We start from the raw sequence: 20902 nt of genomic DNA, 5'->3' as shown, positions 1-20902 counted from the left end.
GGAGAGAAATCATTTAGGCAGCTTAAATTTTGTCTTATCCATTATAAAAACAAGTATTAAAATACACAATTTATTTAGATGTCCTATGTGATTTGACTAAGGTAAACAGATAAAACTTACCCTTCCCCCCCCCCAAACATCCACCAATGCAGATTGGGACAAAAGCTTCTGAAAATATTTTTTTTGGATTGGGAGGAAAAATTTCAAAGTTATATATGAACCAATTCAGCATCTAAAAAAAATTAATTAGAAAAAATATATACTAAAACCTAGTCATCAAAAGTAAAAAAATATTATATTACCTGTTTCAGATTAGAAGAGAAATACCTATTTTAATATCTTTCATTAAAAAACATTACTTAAAGCATTGAGAATCTTAACAGTTTTATTTATCCACAGTCAAAGGTTTTATATAACTACTCTAAATTGTTAGTTTCAAAAGAACTCAATATTTATTACATTACAAAGAAATATTACAAATTATTTACACATACATAAATTATTTATTTTATTTATAAACTGAGAAGTTTTACTGTAGTGGGTCAAACAGTTGACATGCACTTTTTCTTTGAGTTACCATTATATTCAGAACCTAACATAAAATAAATACAAAAGGCTCAGTCTATTCCCTTTCCTCAGAATAAGTTTTTTTTTTTTTTTAAATTGATTTTCAAATAAAGAGTGTACTAAGAAACAATTATACAATTTGAAAATACCAAAAGTTAGTTATTTATTTTGATGATCCATTCCTGGAAAAACAATAACTGTAGTACAGATAAAAAAAAAAATTAAGAACATACAACCCTAAAAACTATATAGCATTATTACATTTAACATAATAGTAATAGTACAACCTTAACGTTAATTATACAAACTTAAGAAACATAAAAATATCCTGTTATAAACCATTTTTTTTTTTTTATAAATATTTTCTTGAAAAACCTTTTAATATAAATATAACACATTGAAATTATTTACATATACAATGGAAAGTTTAGGGTTGAGTCTGTCTTCTATTTAGCAGTCGTTCACAGTCATTTATATGACTATCATACCAGTCACGTCGCTAAAAAAAGAAAAAAAAAACTTAAATAATAATATTCTCTAACAAAAATTTAGTAACTTCACAAATATATTCTTACTTGGCAGTTATGGGAACAGTATTTCACAGTAGTACAGCTACTACACATTATTGTTGCAGGGTTTTTACAATTTCTCGCAAAGCACTATAAAAAAAAATACATAAAAAATGTTTTAAGAATATTAAAATTATTTTTTTTTTTAACATAGAAGCCTCTAAACTAAAATTTCAAACTAGTAGTTTGGATTATTAAAATGTATATTTTAAGAATAATGCTCCATAAGACCATAAACATTGTTTTACAAAAGTACATAGTATGCAATGTATAATCTAAAAATTATTATAATTATAAAATGCTAATAAACAATAAAACAGTAATAGTAACCCAATGGCCTATGTCGCCGAGGGTGTATTTCGTTTAATAATAATAATAAAAAAAAAGTAATAGTTTAATATTATATAAGTAGTAGGTACTATACTTTTCATATCGTTATTGTTCTAAATCTTCCAAACCAACATCATGTTTCTACTACTTTTAAAAACTCTTCATTTAAATTTTGATGCATATATATCATCATTTTCAAAAAAGACTTAACAATAAACAAGGAAAAAGAATAATTCTCATTCAGAGAAAAAAAGAAATTAATAATATGAAAATATAATACCTTATTCTTATTAGTTAATTTCAATGGTAATTTGGTTAATTAGTTAAGATCATTACTAGAAATATTGATATTGATTATGTTATACAAATATGCATAATATAAGAGTCTGTAAAAAATTATATTTTATTTTACTTACTTTGATAATATTGGTTGGAGATGATTTGACTAATATATTAGTACCATTAACTACTGCTCGCATTTGACCTGAAGGCCCCTTAATCAATTGATATTGTTTATTACCAAGTAAAATAGTGCTGCCTTCAGCAGCTCTCTGAAGCAGATTGTTTTGCGTGGATTTTTTACTTTGGATTGGAGGTTTGAATGTCACATATGTTGTTGTTGTTGATGATGATGATGGTGTTGGTAATGGTGTTGATGTTGCAGTTTGTGATGATGATGCTATTGCTTGGACCATACTATTAGAAATATTAGAAGTAACAACTATACATTTCTTTGCTTGTATCATTTGAGAAGTAGAAGTTTCAGAAGGTTTCTTTTGTAATGAAGTAGAGAATGATTCATAAAAGTTGTTCAAGGGCTGGCTCGTTATAATAGACTGTTCTACTGCTGTATTACCAATTGTTTGAGGTTTATTTCCATTTAACAAAGGTATTTGTCTAAAAATATAACAGAACTAATTACTAATTAATAATTAATATAATTTTAATTATAACAAAATGTACAATGAAAGAATAAACATACTAGCAAAGAGCATTATGAATAAAAATAAAGGTTATACATATAATATAACTTAGATATTTAGATCAATATTTTAACTACAGCTATAAGATAGGGAATATTATATACTCTGTGATAAAATATGTTGTATTATCATTTATAAACAATAAATGAGTCGAGAAGTTGTAATAATGCAATGATAACTAAAAGATGGGTACATAAGGTGAAGAATACTTAGAAAACTTAAAACTAGAGAAATCATTGACTTGTTTAGTGAACTGCTATAAGAAGGTACAGTCGGTACAGAGTGTATCATCAAGTTAAATAAATAATGGTAATGAAGGACGTAGGTGTTCAATTTGAATTTAATGATAAATCATTGTATATGAAAAATGAGTAGAGATGATTTGTTAGCCTATAATAATTCTAAGGACATTTTATTACGATAGTTTTATTGTTTTAAGGAATTTATTTATCAATTAATTATATAGTAGATGAAATAATTTTTCAAAAAACAAATCACTAAGTATAAAATATTGTTTTATTTCCTGATGAGTTAGAAAACTAATGGGAATTTTCAATTTTGACCTCACAGAAATACCAACTCAATCCAATTAATACCAGTAACCATTCCTAAAGTTAAAAATTGGAAACTTTTTTTAACATAGATACATTAAATAAAAAAAACCAATGTGTTTGTAAATCAGCATCTATCATTTGTAATCCTAAATATCAAAGAATATAACTATGTAAAAGAATTATAAAGAGTTCAAGGCAATAATATAATATTCTTACTAATGGTCATAATATTCTAGAAACTGTTAATATGATTAGTTATATAGGTATTAAATGTATGTAGATGCTATAGTTACAATGATCTACCAAGTAGTTGGTATCAAGCTAAAATTGTATAGATACAAAATCTCTTTAAGGGGTCTAAACATCTAAAATTGTATTTAAATTAAATAGTTTACAGCAACTAACAGTTTATAACAGTAATAAGAAAACAAAAACTTACTGGTAAGTTCCATCGGGATTTTTGGCTAGGAACCAGTGTTGAATTGTCTCAGCAGAGTTGATTACAGGGCTTTGAATTGTTTCTGTTACTGGTATTTTGTCATTTGATGAATCTACAGGATCTTTAAATTTTGAATTAATGCAACATTGAAAGGTAGCATTATCAATTAATACTGCCAGGTCTTCATTCGAATCACTAGTGACAGCATTAATAACTGCTTGAAAATATTCACGGCTATTTACTGTTGATACAAAAAACAAAGACATGCGATCGGTTACTCCGGGATCAACATCTCGACTATCTTCAATCAAACTTATTAAATCAATGCAATCGGGTCGAAATGTCTTAGACCGGAACATTGAAAAGATTTTGGGATGGTTATATTCACTGTTTTTCAAACTATTCCATAATAAAAGTACTAAATTTTTGAAGATGCTGCCTTTTCTGAACTTTGGCTGATCCAAAACTCGAAGTACAGTTAATATACTTAGAAAAAACATTTGAAATGCTGAATCAAATTCTGATTCTTCAAAAGATGATACAACTTCTATAAAATTGCTCTTCAACTTTGTTTCCAAAATTTTTTTATGTCTTCCATGTAATCGGTTTGCATCACATCTTTCCTTAAGTTTTTCAGCTTCAGATCTTTTCTTAAAAGATTCATCCATTCTTGCTTTGTGATGTTTGTTTGACATTGAAATTATGTTGAGTATATTTGCAATAATCACAATAGTATCTTGTACAGATTTGCTAAAATACTTTTTATACAATTTTTCAATTTCAATTAAATTTCCTTTTACATGATTTCTGCCATTTAAAGGGTGTTTCATTCCATTTACTTTGGTACTATGTGATGATCCAACTGTAGAGGGTTTAGCAACTGCTAACTTTCTCATGGCATTCATTGGATGTTTGAAATTTTTATCAGGAAGAAACATTTTCATCCACCTGACGTAATTATCTTCATCCATCATATTCCTGACATCAATGACCCAAATCCTTGGATTTAAATCTTTAGTTGAAGAAGTTGTAGGTTCAGTAGATTCTTCACAATCAATTACAATGGGAACCGCCTCCTCAGTACTAGTAGATGCAATTTCTTTATTAGGCTTTAATGAAGACTTAAATTGTGCTTTAAATTTATCAGTTTCACCCTCTCTAGATAACACTATCTTCAAAACATCTATTCCATCTGTATCCAACTTCTGTTTTTTTTTAGCAGGCTCGCTGTCTATAGATGTATTTTTATCTTTAGGCATTTTAACGACCTTGGACTTTTTATTGTTTTTAGAAGAATTATCATCTTTAAATGTATTGCCATCTTCTTTGGGTGTACTATCTTTACCTTTAGTCAAGCTCCTAAAATGAATTAAAAAAATAATCTTAAAAAAAGTAGTTTGAGATTAATGACATATTATTTATAATATCCAATATTCAAAAATGTATTGCAGTGAAATGTACATTGTAATTAAAGATTCTAAAACGGTTCTTTACAATTATTAATTTAAAGTATAAATTAAATTATAAACAAAACTCATCAATGATAAAAACACTTAATAGATAAGTTGAAAGGGTTAAGTGTAATGTGCGGTCTACCCGTTATACTATTTTTAAGATTCAGGTTTATTGAAATGTTTAGAAGATAGGTAACCGTCATATTAATAGAATAATTATTATTATTATTAATAATTATCTGTTATTATTTTTTAAATAATGAAAAATACTTTAAGAACTAAAACCACCCCGGTTCAAGAAAAATATTTTAATGGACAAGAGACAAGACGATTTAACATAAGCGCAACTTGGCTCTCAATTATCTATTCTGATGGGCTTACTATAATAGGTTCTCTTCATAAGGATAGTATTTCATTAAATATTAATACAATGTATCATCGTTGTATCAAAATAATACAATTTTATAATATTTGTTTGAAATAGGTACATAATGTATGCATTAAATTAAAATAAGTTTGGCTTTTGTTTGTTCGTATTTAAAATTCAGTGCGCGAATTGTATTACTAGTACGGTAAGTCGGTACTCATACTATATACTCGTTAATATAAAAATCAACTTACGATTTGTAATTTTCTATGTCTTCGGCAGTAAACTTTACCACAGAAACTTCACATTTGCTAAAAATAGCATTGTTAAACAAGTTATCAATATACTTTTTGGTATACAAATGCATTTTCGATCTGAAAAAAAAAAAATTATCAGCATTTAGTTAACAGTTCTCACCTTCGAGGTATATATTTAAAAAATAGGTTAACTTTACTAATCCTGTTTCAATCCTAATAAAAATTTGATGTTTCAAGTATTAAAATAAAGAATTATAGCTAGCAATCGCGCATAATTAGCCAATAAATCATACTTTAGATCAAAGCTGCTATTAAAAACCACAAAGATGAAGTTATATAAAACTCTTCTAAGGAAAGTATTGTTCTACGGATCCGAAACTTGGACATTATCAAATGCAGATAGCAACAAATTAAAAATATTTGAAAGAAAACCGGTAACGAAAATATATGGTGCAGTGTTTGAAGAACACTTGAGGGGTTTGGAGGGTAAAAAATAACAACGAAATAGTACAAATCTTCGAAAAACAAAACATAGTAGGATTCATTAAAGCAGGAAGAATTAGATGGTTAGGTTATGCACAAAGAATGAACGAGGAATGGATGCATGCAAGAATGGAAGGAACAAGAAGGCAAGGACGACCAAGTAGATGGTTGGATAAAGTAAAGAAGAATCTGCAACTGGATATACAGAATTGGAGAAATTCTACTTAATATCGGGACGGGTGAAGGAGAATTGTTTTGGAAGCCAAGGGTTATCATGGCTTCTAGTGCTCAGGAGTAGTATGAGTAGTAGTATATAATATGATCATAATAAATTATATATTTTTATTAAGTTTTGAACATCACTAACTACACCAGGTATTAAGAGGACGCTACACCCACATGTGCTATTTCCGCCTTATAAATGTAAAACATTGCGAAAACTGTTTTACGTGGAAAAGAACCACTCAATCCAAGCTAAGCCACCAACCGTTCACACTATAAAGAGGGGAATATTTTCAACGTGTTTTAAATTTTTCTATTTCACAAATACAAAAAATAATTGTTTAAAATTCATTATTTTTGAGTTTTTCAAACTTCAATAACTTTTTTTAGTTCTGATATCGAAAAACGAAAAACAAAGTTGAAATGTAAATATTCTCCACTTTATAGTATGAAAGTTTGGTGGCTTAGCTGAAAATAGAGTTTGAGTGGTTCTTTCCACGCAAAACAGTTTTCATAATTTTTTACATTTGTAAGACGGGGACAACACACGTGGGTGTAGTACTTCTTAAATCTTAAACAACGAATTAAACACAAATTTGAATCATATAGTTGGTATTTTTGACGGACAACGACGTGTGTGCAGGTATCAGCTAGTTAAATAATAAAATAGTGATAGAATAACGTCTAGAATCGTAAAAATTAAAAATCTCAAATGAAGTATATGCCTGGATTAGACACTTAACATTATTTCTAAATGGCACACACAATTGAACAAGGTAAAATGACCAGTTAAGATAAGGTAAAATTTTCAAGGTCAGATTCTAGAATTAATCAATAAACCTAAATTAACCTACTCAACAATAAAACATATCTGTCAACCACATAGTTCGAAATGAGGTAATAGTGATATTATAAAGAGTAAAAATAAAATAATTAAGGTTAGTAGCAGTGCCTATATTAAAAAAATCACGATGTGGGTGAAAACACTGAAAACTAAATGAAAATCAAAAATTACCTCATGAAATGCAGAAACAATTAAATATAATTGGGTGTAATGTGCATATTCTTACTAACCTAACCTAACCTTACATACTGGCCTTGAATAAGGAATATTACATTGAAAACTACACTACATCTCATAAGAGAACAATCACTTTTTGCATTCGTGCGAATGGCGTATCGATAATTATGTGATCACGCTAATACCGGATCGTTGGTGGGAGATGCGCAGCACTGACAAAAAGATTATCTGACTGATCGTTCTTTTATGAAACAGAGTATACTAATCAGAATTTCATAACAATATGATTATTGGACCAGTTGAAAAAGGTCTTAAGGTTGACGTTAATTATTACACTGACTTTCAGAATGCATTTGACACTGTAAATCATGAAATTCTAATACAAAAATTAAAACAAATTGGCTATTTTGGAAACTTATAAAAATGGTTTGAATCTTATCTAGTTAATCGTCATCAACAAGTTAAAGTAAATGGTTATATCATCTAAATGCAATGTAACTTTAGGTGTCCTTCAAGGTGGGCATTTATCCCCTTGGTTATTTTTAATATTATTCGATATCGATACATGTTTCAAATCTTGTAAATTTAAACTTTTTGCTGATGACTTGAAACTCTATCATAATATAGCCTGTATAAATGATTGTTTGACACTTCAAGAAGACCTAAATAGACTTCTTAAATGGTGCATTGTAAATAAATTAAAGCTCAATGTCTCTAAATGTTCAAAAATTACGTTTTGTCATACAAAAAATAAAATTAACTTTAATTATTCAATCAATGATGTTATACTCCCTACCTAATGTTACTACTATTCGTGATCTTGGTATTACATTCCAATCTGACTTATTATTTTTCACCCACATTGACCAAATTTGTTTAAAAGCTCTAAATAAAAACTCTTGTATTTTTAATTAGATCTACTTCATCTTTTACTGATATTTATTGTTTATAAAATCTTTTCGGTTCCCTGATCCGATCAAAATTGGAGTATGGGTCTATTGTGTGTTGCCCATTCTTGCATGCTATATTGAAAAAATCAAGAGGATTCAAAGAAGATTTTTGCGATTTATTTTATTTAAAAAAAATACTAAATAATGAAAATTATAAATGATATTCAAAATATTCTTAATCTCAGTTCTTTATCTATTCGTCATAAAATGCCGATATTTCCCTTTTCTCAAAATTAATTAGTGGTAAAATTACATGTACCTCTCTCCTAGAACGTATTTCTATAAATGTTCCACAATATTACTCTCAAAATTTCTCTACTTTCTATACTAAAACCCACCGTACGGATTATGGATATAATAATCCAGGAGTGGCCAATAACCTTAACTTAAAGAGCCGCAAATTTATAAAGTTAATTCGAGGTGAGCCACTCATTGTAAAGCAATGTTTATAAAATAAAGATAAATTTTTCATTTTAAAACAAATGAAGGAACATTTATTTACTCTTAATTTTAGTCTAAGTCTGATTCAAGAGCCTCACGAAATTGATTTAAGAGCCGCAGCGGCTCGCAAGCCTCGTTGTGGCCACCCCTGTAATAATCCTTTAGAAAGAATTCCGAGGGTGGGAAATGGATCCGGAATTGATTTTTTTAGTTTTTAAGTATCCACCGTATATTTATGAGTAAACAAGTTAACTGTTATCTAAATTATTATTTATTATATCTTCTAAATTGTGATATAACTAATCCTATAAAAAGTTAAAATTTATTTAAATTTGGAATGAATGTCATATTATGTTATTATATATATACAGGGTGATTTTTTTATCAAACAACACTTATATGGTGTTTGTGTGTAAATACCACCTAATATACACCTATAACAGACAAACACCACCCAGCTTTGGGAGGCTATATCTTTTAAACGGATTAACGAAAAATGAAAATTTAAACGTGAAAATTCATTGAAAAAATAGCCATTTTAGTTTGTAAAATTTTAAGTATAGGTTGTCATTCGAAAATCAAAAGTTGATAATGGTTAACCTGATAAATATAAGGGTGAAAATATTTAAAAAATATATAGTTCTAGAACAAGATGGTTCTAAAATTTTGAAAAAAGTCAATAGTTTTTGAAATAATGAGTGTTGTTTGATAAAATAAAAACAGAATTGCATGTTACGATAAAAATATAAGACGCAGTCTAACAAATTCGATCAGTCGTTAATTGTAGTTAAAACATCTAACCTTAACAGCAAATTATGAACATTTTATCAAAAATGTTCGTTTCAACATCTGAGCAGAAAAACAGTTTATAGAAGGTGTGGAGGGGGGGGGTGGACCCGTAGACCTATTAATTTTTTAACACATATTTTTTCATGCTCTGCTAGAAAACTACGGTACTAATATACCGTGTGTTTACCAATTTAGGGAACACTGAATTTCTCGGCCGGATTATATTGGAATAAACCGAATTTTTTTTACTAGCTAGTGGTATATAAATACACATATTCTGATAAATTTCAAATTTTTTACCCACTCGGTAGGTTAGGTTACTAGAGTGAATTTTTTGAACTCGTTTTTACCAATTAACCATAGGCTCTAAAACCAAAATTGACTGAATGAGAGCCATTAAAATTTTAATAAATAATACATTTTTACAATTCATTTTAAAATGCATAAAACCATTTATAATTATTTATTATTGGTTACTTTTTGAATATTTTTACGTATTTTTTTTTTTTTTTACACGTGTTATAAATAAGATTAACTTAATACGGATATAAAATTATTTAATTAAAATTGATTACAACTGTATACGTAAAAATATTCAAAAAGTAACCAATAATAAGTAATTATAAATGGTTTTATCGTATAAAGCATTTTATAATGAATTGTAAAAATGTATTATTTGTTAAATGGCTCTCATTTAGTCAATTTCAGTTTTAGAGCCATGGTAAATTAGTCAAGATGACTTAAAAAAAAACAGTTGCATTACACATGCACGTACAGAGTTTTAAAAATTTGAAATTTATCTGAAAATATGTTTTTATATATTAAGGAGGTAAGCTGTATAAAATATATAATATGCTGTATATATATAAATGTACCCTCCATTGTAATATCAATAGATGTAGATAGCCAAGGCTAGGAACATCTTGTTGTATCTAATAAAAAAAAAAAAAAAGAGGTAAGCTTGTAAAAAAAAAATCGATTTGTCCCAACATAATGCAGCCAAGAAATTTGGTGTTCCCTAAATTGATGAACACACGATATAAGCGTTTAGTTTACATATAGCTACATAAATATAGCTTCAATTATATAAACATAGAAACAATTTTTTTTACTTTTACAGCACCATGACGCATTTACCGAAATTAAGAAAAAAAATTGGGAAGATTATAACTTCAAGCGCTCATTAAAAAGCTATATATTTGAAATCGAAAATTTTCCATACACTTTTTTAAGAGTATCTTTAAAGCACTCTTTAAAAAAAAAAAAATATTTACCAAATTTTTATACCAAAAGTTATTATGAATTTACGCTCACCTTTTTAAAAATATTAAATTAGCTATTGGTCTTTTTTAGTTTTTCCATAGGAATAATAAGTCACTAGGTAGTTGTTTTATACCAATAACTAGTAACGACTGTTGATTTCGTCGACTGGTAAACAAGTTACAATTGTCAACTGCGGGCTGTTTAACTAACCATATTATATAATATTATATGGTACCTATGATTACATAGTAGTACTGCCATACACGTGCGGCCAGCCATGTGGATAGCATAAACAGGTTACAAAAAATATTATGACTATTTTTAGTTTTTACAATCGAATTACGTATTACAATAATGTAAAACTATTAGACATGCCAATAATTTTTAATTTTCATGCAATTTAAATTAACATTGGTTAGACTAATTTTATATGTAATGTATATTTTACATATAATAATATGTTAGTTGGATCATGATTTTTAAAACCAATTTAAACCAGCAAAGATCTTTTGGTTGGTCACCCTCCCTCCCCCATTATTACGGCCCAGTCAATATGTAATATTAATAGAGCCTACGATGATAGAATAATATTGTATTTTAGGAATGAGAAAAGAAACAGGTAGCATGTTAAAAATGCGATTACATATCTATTTGTTCAATCACGCTGTATACATTAGGCGCGCGCCGTTATTTTAAATACAGTGTATACTGAGTGTGCGTCGACTATGAATAAAATATCCAACAGGCGTTTAGTTAAGCAAATCCGGCAACGTCGCGCGGCCCGATCGTTACGCTTACGACTCGGCAGTGAAAGGCAAGAATGCGATGAATCGAGCACGTACGCACACGCACGCGACCAATAACATGGTGTTTGGTAGAGGTAGGAGCGGCGCGCGGCGGTGACGTTGTTACAAAACACAATTTTACGAAATTAATATAATATTATTTATAGTATTTATGTATAAAACACACACTTTATTATAAAGATAATAATAAAATTTATCCAGTCAAAACAGGCCTCGTAAGACGTAATGTATTCTCGTGTTAATCGTTATCGCAAAGAGATCAAATCAACGAAAACACCGATTACTTCCTAATATTATATATTTATATGTACGACAGAACAACAAATTAACATTGATTGTAGTCACTCACTAACAACGTAACGGAAACTAGACATTGTTGTGTTACCACTATCTTACAACGTTGTATTATACTGTTAATATAAATAATAATATAATGATAATCGCCGTAGCAAACCAACATTTTGAATGGTCTTTTCTGTTTATTTAATATTTTTATTAATGCACGATAACGAATCGTTTTAGTAAATTGCAAATAGTTTCAATAATTAAATCTAGGTTCTAACCTTACAGTTGTAAAAACGCGTAGCATTTTAAACGTATTGTTAGTACTGAAAAAAAATATTAATTAATGTTAAAATAATGTAAAAGCATACTATAAAATTGCAAGTTTAATTGACAACGAACTATTACCAATAATAGGTACAATATAAATAATCAGTCATTATTTCAATAGTTAATGAATAGAGATTAATATTTCTCACGAATAGTTTATAAATTCTCATAACAAGTATTTACATTTAAAATTTATTATTCAACTGTAGGAGTGAATAAGGTAACATTACCATATTTTAGAACTAGATAAAACAAAATATAGTTGTTAAATGATTTCAGATTTAATTAAAATTGCATATTATGAATTTGTCTCAACTATAAAGTTTTTTAGTATACCGTTATTTGCATGTAACTAAAAATTAAATATCGAAATCATATTAAAATAATATTAAGGTGTTATGAGTGATTGTATACTGAATATTGAGCATACTATAAAATTAATAATAATTAATCAATTTTAGAACATAGATAAATTTAAAAATTAAGTAGTTAAATAAAATTAAACATTTTTTTAACCAGGATCTTATGCATTTATGCTGCTAGCACCCAACTTCAACTGGTAGATTCAGTTCCAAACATAGACCCTAATGCATAATAATTTATAATATTATACATATATTTGGTTTAAACAAGTTTATAAGAATATTAATGATTATAATATTAACCATAGGACAGAATATTATTTTGAATAATAAATCTAATGAAGTCAAATAAACATATCATACAAAGTAATTAAAAAATTTATATTGTATTTCGAATATTGCAAAAAATAAAATAATAAGAACATAATATTACAGTGATGAAGTGACAAAGACATTTTGAAGTATATTCATAATAAATACACAAAACTCGAACTAAGCAGTACATTTAGTATTATATATAATTTTCTGTTAATGGTAAAATTTAATACTTATAATATGCTTAAAAAAATGTAAATTTACTAGTTTTGTAAACATTTTAAAAATTACACTTATAGTAATCAAATACTCATTGAATGTTTTACTTTAAAATTGATAATACAAAATATGTTTGGATATGTGTGAAATTTACGAATCTATAATATATCATTATAAACCTACAATCTACATATATTTCTGTAAATTAGATTTTACATTTTTATTCCAAGTTGGAGCAACAAAATTCAACCATGGTCATAACAAATTATAAGGATTATTTAATAAATATTAAGGTTATATTTTAACCTTTAATGTTATGCATGTTAATATAGGTTTTTAATAAGAAAAACATCAATGATCTGTCTCTGTGTTGTTAATATTTTAGTAAACCATAGGACAAGCAGAAAAATAAATTGAAATAAAAAAAATAGAAAAAATAATGGGAATAATATATGGTTCAAACGCAATAAAAATTAATGAACTAAACCTTAACCAAAAAATTGTTATATTTAAAATACAACTAGATTACTCTCAATGTTACGATATAATTCCAAAACTGCCCATTTGGTAGGTATATATAAAGTGAACATACGTCCTGCTTTGGGCGGGACAGTCCTGCTTTCGAGATAAGTGTCCCGAACTATAAAACACTAAAATCCAAAGTCCATATATTGTTGGGAGACTATTATATAATATATATTAAAATTAAAAATATCCTTAGTTAAAAGTTTGAATTGATAAAACAAAGCTATTTACATGATAACATTTTTAAAGTGTTGGGTGTATAATAGTTGCCTCCTGAAGTTAAGAAGCTTGTTTATTTATAATTTGCAAATTGTTTCCCTATTCAAACATTGTATATTACCAAATGATTTTTAACTAACTTATTTTAATATATTTTTATTTTTAAAATATGTGTATTAAATTTGTATAAATGCATATAATATATACTTAATACTGATATTGTTTTAATTGTTATTCTATAAATTTGTGCGACATTAAGAGCGTTACCATTACATATTGTTTTGAGGTCGATAGCATAAAATACTATTGCATTTTTCTGATCGATTTCAGATTATAGTTACCATGACAACCAAACAATAACAAAGATTAAATTAATGGTAAATAGTTATTTCATGTTAATGTTACTAGGTTGCCTCTAGCAATCGATGATTTTTAATAATATAATTACATTACCATAGTAACCGTGTCAAGCCAAGCCAAAATATGATATATATTTAGAAAATAAATTACTAAAATAGAAAAAAAGTCAACAAATTACTTATATCTGTTGGCTCCATGTGATATGAAAAGAAAATTAACTTAATTTAATGATTATGATAATTAACTATAAAAAGTTAAGTTACAATAGCAATTTTAACTGGACAAGTTAAATAAAAACAAAATAATGAATTGTCAAGTTGAAAAGTTGAAAAGTTTAATTTTTTACTAAACTGTAATTTTTTGACAAAACACAACTTAGCTAATTGCTAGTTAACTGCTAGGTCGCTGTATTAGATTGCATTTTGCGCAATACATCGTAATTTATTTTATTATACCTATTTTATGTTTTATGCTAGGTTAAATTAATTTTCATTGAAAACATTGCATTTCGCCTTATAACTCATTTGATATAACATATTCAATATAAATATATACATTTAGAGTAAATGGAATTCGGGTTAAAATATGTTAGGAAAGCTCACTCAATGAACTTGCTAAATTTGTGGTTTCCAAACACATTTTAATGTTCCATAATAAACAAAAATTCCATATATTACAATTATTCAAAAATAATTATAATCTTTATATTTATATTTATACATAATTATTAATTTTATTTTTTTAATATTAGCTGCTATACACCTAGAGTGAAGAATATTCATAATTTTTGATATTTTTTATAATAATCAGTATAAAATTACATAATCTTAGGTCATAAACCACTATATACAGAAACATGCATACTTATTCATGTTGGCTGTTTGACTCATTATCATTATTAATCATTAAAAACTATTTATTACTAATTTAATTGCCGTACCTGTAACTAAATTGATATAGTTTACAAGAGACAAATCTAATTTTATAACTACTTCCGATGTAACTCAATATAACTGAATTTTCATCAATCACAGGAAATGTATAAAAGATTCAACTAAATTATAAATTATTTGATTTGTAGTCATTATTCAGCTAGTGTAATAAGTACCTAGAATCTAGATAATTCATGAAATTACACTATTTAATACTTTAACATATTATAAACTATATTCTTTTAAAAATATATTTATGTATACATTATCATATTGTGCTTATACCAAACAAAACAACCTTAGCACATTTATACAAAAAATAAATATGCATAAAATATATCATAAGAGAATTTATACCTTATTAAGTCATATACACATCAAATTTATAGCCCTATTTATTAAATTATATTTTCAGAAAGGAATGAACGAAAATATTTAATAGATAGTTACAATAGATATAAGCATATAAATAATAGATACTTTGAACAACATTAATTTAGAAGATAAGTTTCTTAGATCACAATATAATCCATGTGTATATTAAAAACATATATACATTAAGCTTTTAAAAAGGTGTACACCTCTAAAATTTTAAATCATTAAACTCAATTGATATAATATACATGTCATTGACTTCAATATTCAGCAAGTCGCTGTAATAATATTTGAATTAAAATTTCATAATAAATCATTGCAAAAAAAAAATGATTCTGAGTGAGTCGGCCTGTCAGCTTAATTACAATGTAAACCTATTTAATAATTTATACATAATGCTGTTATTAATATTTAATTATTATAGTTTATGATGATACGGAAATATTACTTATTATAACTTTTGAGTAAAACAGTTTAAGTAATTTTCATGGTATAAAATGTAATCAATAGCATATAGTGTTTTAAAAATGTAATTTTTGTTTATATTTATTACAAGTTTTAAATCCTCAAAAATATGTTTAATTTTAATTTTAATTTTGAATGCTGACAAAATAAAATGCTTGTCTTTAATATTTTAAAATACCTAGCTATACTAACAACCCATAAAAAACCTTAAACCTATTCAATTTTTAAGCTTTTTGACCAAGTTAAAATATTTTTATTGATATTTATATAAATAATATTTTTAAATCTTATAAGTTGTCAATTTTGTCAAAAACTAGGTTGCGTTCTTGGCAGAAAATAAATTAAAATTGAAAATCAAAGTATTTTATCGAATATAAATAGTATACACATAACTAATCTGAAATAAATCATTGTATCATCATAAATCAAATAACACTATTGATAATTGGTAAGCTATTTTAATGAAATAATTTTTAATCCATTATTTTAGTTTGGATTTGTCTCATTAGTGGCGAAATTGGACATGAGTAGGAAGGACTACTCGTCACTTACATTCATGCGCCAATAATAAGTCATCAAATACAAATTAATTCAAATTCCAATAATGAATACTAAATAATTTTAATGGTGTTGTCTATCTAATGGGTAATTTATCGCTTCACCTAGGATCTAAAATTAAAATATGATCTTACATATAACATGGACATAAATTTTAAGGAACTACACTAAATTCTTATTTATTAACGATAATTGATTAATTTCTGACTATCTTAAATAAATGTGTATTTATAGATCCACCTACACTTGGTATCTAAAAGGTACCACCGTTAAAACAAACACATGTTAAAGAAAATTATGTTGGAAAAACCAGTTTTAAATTATTGTCTATAAATATGCTTTGACGTGTGGCATTTATTTATTATTACGTAATAAAAATATATCAAACCGATACGATACAAAAAAAATCCAAATATTAATGACCCGCGAGTTCTTCATTACGGACATGTGATAACTGAGTATAGATGTGTTATGCGAAAGAAAATAATACATATATTTCGGAAACTAAAGTAAGAAGGAAATTGAAGAGTAAAAAACCAAAGACCATTCGATATGATGTTGAAATAATTTAATAAAATCATACAGAAAACGCCACGAGGTGAAAAAACAAAATGGCTTCCATGTGACGCGTCGGCGTCGTACCATCTGCGCACATCGGACGAGAATACAAATAAAATGTAAATTTCGTCATTACGTAATCGTTAAAGTAACAAGTACATACCTTTTATTCGGCATAATGCTAAACGGTGAATAATTACGTCGTCGAATTGGATTATTTCTCAAACTTATTCACAACCAAAAGAGACGAATAACGCGAGTCACACACGTGAACATCGGCCGACGTATGAACTCAAAATGGACGCGACTCGCAGCCACCACTCGCCGACCACCATCAGTCGTCACTAGACCGGAATCGCTATCGAGAAGGGGAAGCGTCGTAGCCGTCGTTGTAGAGAGCGCGTATTCGTCGGTTACCGCCGCCCGTCATGACGTCACCCAGACGACCTCCGCGATGAAAACTAATGTCAATAATTGTATTCTATCCGTGCGCCGAACTGAGCGCGGCTTCGGCCGGCGGCGGCGGACACCTCGACAGTCCGGTCGTTACCAACACAACCGCCGCGCCGCCGCCGTATTAACTATTTACAACGTTGCCGGAGCACGGCGCGGCGGCCGGGCGGCGGGCGGCACGTACGTATTATAAAATATTATTTCCGTGACGCCAAACGCATTTGACACAAGAGTAGGTCGGCGGAGCGCTTGCGCGCACGACACAATTTTATTATTATTATATTATTGTTCGTTCGATGATTTAGACGGCCACAATAGCTACGCAGAAACCGGTTTGGTAGGTTTTATCTGTCTGAGCGTTTTTGAGGCAAACCATAAAATACATGGTACTCGATGACGAATCGGTTATTACATAACATATTATATTATGAACCAATGAAAAAAAAAACTGTTTTTATGTTTCAACTATACGATGATTCGTTTACGGTTGACTAGAGAATCTAAGATGTTTTTAAGGATAAAATGGAGCTTTTTAATTGAACGCCAACAAAATTTTCATGTAATATATCATTATTATGTAACTTGATTGTTAGCTATATCATTTTCAATGGGTGTTCCACAACTTCGGATTATATTATGGTTGCGTAACAATATTCGTTTAAGTGACGTCAAGTGTTCTTAACAAATTTTACAAAACACCTGCTATTTGACAGTATCACCTCCAGCTGTGGTGTACTATGCATATGATAATTAACTATATTTCTACTATGTGTAAACCTATATTACACTTTAGGTTCCGCTGGAAGCGCTAGCAGTCAACAGGTTTTTTTAATCTAATATGATAAAAATCAGACTTGTAAAGTACTTGAGTAAAAGTATTCAAATACTAATTAAGTACTCAAATACGTATTCTAAATACATTTGAAAAAAGTACTTGGGTATAGTATTTTAATACTTTTTTGAAGGTATCTGTATTTAAAATCAAATACTATTTTTAAATACTTTTTTGTCTTACTTTTTAATTATTCTAACTTAATTATTCTTATTCTAATTAATTTAAGTAAAATTAGAGTTATAAAATAAAAAAAATAATTTAGTTGATTAAGAAATAATAATTCAATTTATCTATAAGGTCATTAGGCCAAGGAAAAATGAAAAACGTATTAAAAAAAAAAAAAGTATTTGAAAGTATCTGTAAATACTTTTTAAAAATAGTATTTGTACTTAATACTTTTTTTTTCAAGTATTCAAATACTTTTGAAAAAAATATCTGTATCTGTACTTGAATACTTTTTAAAAGTATCTTTTACAAGACTGATAAAAATACTTGACGCCATTTTGTTATGCAGGCTATAATCATAGACGTTTTAATTATCAACGTTTCTAAGATATATCGAAAATGGCTACATAGCATAGCTATGTTATTCTGCAAAATCATGAAAACCGAAAAAAATGTCATGTAGTACTCGTCCTAATCAATAATATGACAAAAAAATTAATGAAAAAATCACTTCCTCTAGGCTGTTATTGCACTCGCGCTAAATACGACCACAGTTTGGACCACGACCACTTATTTTATGTTTATAATAACTGTGGCCAAGCGCTCTAACCTTTTTTTTTTATTATTAATATATTATCCTTGGGTTTTATAAACTTTTATGCGATCGTTGCATATATATTCTATAGCCGCGAAACTTAGTATATATATATACATACATCGATGTGGTATGGCAGATGGCTCATGGCAAAATAAATCTCATTGATCATGGAAAAATACAAATGATTAAGTATTAGTTAACTTTTAAACCATTTACTGCAGCACAAATTACAATTAACTACATAATATTAAAGAATAAATTTAGGATTTAAACACTGTAAATTAACTTAAAGTCGTTTTTACTTAATTCTATTTTTGAAAACGTCTTAATAAAATGCAGAAACCATAATAGAATCGATTATTTAAAACGTAATAAATAATGACTTAAAAAATTATTCAAAATCGGAAGGTTTTATGACAACTATGTATCTGAAAATTTTAAAATTACGTATTTATATTACTTTAATATTATGCAACTATTTATATTTTGAACAAACATTTATCTAAAGCGTAAACAAAACTAATTTATAAATAATAACAGAAATTCAATCAAATAGGTAATAATAATAACTAAAGCTTAAGAAATGACATTAAATCCCATATATTTTCTCATACACTTGGTATTTTTTAAAACTTTTATAACAATTTATCCAATTACAATAACTATGTAAAGAAATACATATACTATTTAAATTTGTATTTATAAAAATTAAAAAAATATTTGTATAATTCATAACGTTTTAATACATCAATAATGAAAGCGTTAATGTGTATTTTGCATGAAAAATAAATATTTTAAACGCGGAAGTATACCTATAATATTACTATATTAGTTGTTAAGAAGTATATAAAGAGAACGTAACACTAGCATTTGTTGTCTTTGTGCTTAACATGGTAAATTTATGCTCAGCAGATCAAGTATAGATTAGTTAGCTTAAAAATTATAGTGAATCAACTTATTGCGAAATTCGATCGTAAAATAATACATTATCTGTGTTTTTTTTACGATAGTTCAGTTTTAAGTGACTTTTGATCAGTTTTTATTTATGCAAAACTGCCAATACTATACAATACGTAAAACTTGCTAAACACTGAACTATCTTAAAACAAACCCACATACCATCACCGATGTTTTTACCATCGTGTTTCACAATAAATCGATCCACTCTAATTTTTTAACTGATGAAGTGTTATGAGATCTACTGATCATAAATTTGTTATGATACGTACTTGTAAAACAGACACAACAAATGCCAGTGTAACGTCCTTTTAACAAACGACTAGATTAAATAGGTTATCTTATTAATAAGTACTTTATTTAGTTAAATGTTTATTAAATCACCTGCATAAGAATTAAGAATAATTAATTAATAAAAGACTGCAGTAATAAATAGTTGTATAAGACATGATGAATTCATTTATTATTTATTAAATATAAATAATTAAAATATGTAAATAGCACAAGAAATAATTACTATGAATTAGAAAATTAGCCATAATTTTAAGAAATTAGGTTGGTACTAGATTTGTTAATAAAAGACAATAAATTGAATAAATAATAAATGTAGATAGTAAAATTGTTAAACATAAAACATATGTTTTTCCAAGTACGTATTACTATTTTATTTTACTACTAAAATAAACCAATTATTTCCAATATTATTTTGCTAAAAAAAATGTTATTACCAAACCAGCTAAACAAACACATGACTAAAACAAACTATTCGTGCTTGTATTATTTAAAATTTAATACAATAATACATATAGCTACTGTAAATTTTAATGGAGTATATTTTTTACTAATACGAGTATTAATAAAATCGAGATTTTAAAAAGTGTGCGTAATCTGCATGTCTA

The 20902-nt window shown here is 27.2% G+C and overlaps 1 protein-coding gene across 2 annotated transcripts in view; it reads right to left on the bottom strand.

The window, feature by feature from the left end:
- Positions 1-426: 426 nt before the first annotated feature.
- Positions 427-20902, bottom strand: part of LOC107173653 (uncharacterized) — a 28835-nt gene continuing 8359 nt past the window's right edge. Inside the window, exons 1-6 of one of the 2 annotated variants that reach the window (XM_015524272.2) lie at positions 17159-17343; positions 5518-5637; positions 3443-4801; positions 1883-2363; positions 1143-1226; positions 427-1066 (exon numbers count right to left, since the gene is read on the bottom strand). In XM_015524272.2, coding sequence (XP_015379758.2) covers positions 995-1066; positions 1143-1226; positions 1883-2363; positions 3443-4801; positions 5518-5637; positions 17159-17172 — 2130 coding nt within the window. In that variant the 5' untranslated portion in view covers positions 17173-17343 and the 3' untranslated portion in view covers positions 427-994. Of the gene's footprint in view, positions 1067-1142; positions 1227-1882; positions 2364-3442; positions 4802-5517; positions 5638-17158; positions 17344-20902 lie in introns of those variants that run through there. The other variant, XM_015524270.2, reaches the window with a different exon arrangement.

This window comes from Diuraphis noxia, unplaced genomic scaffold (genome assembly GCF_037042655.1).
Source record: "Diuraphis noxia isolate RWA-SAM2 unplaced genomic scaffold, SU_Dnox_SAM2 contig0004, whole genome shotgun sequence".
Taxonomy (NCBI): domain Eukaryota; kingdom Metazoa; phylum Arthropoda; class Insecta; order Hemiptera; family Aphididae; genus Diuraphis; species Diuraphis noxia.
The sequence above is the reverse complement of the archived record's forward strand: the minus strand, read 5'-3'. Positions and strand labels throughout refer to the sequence as shown.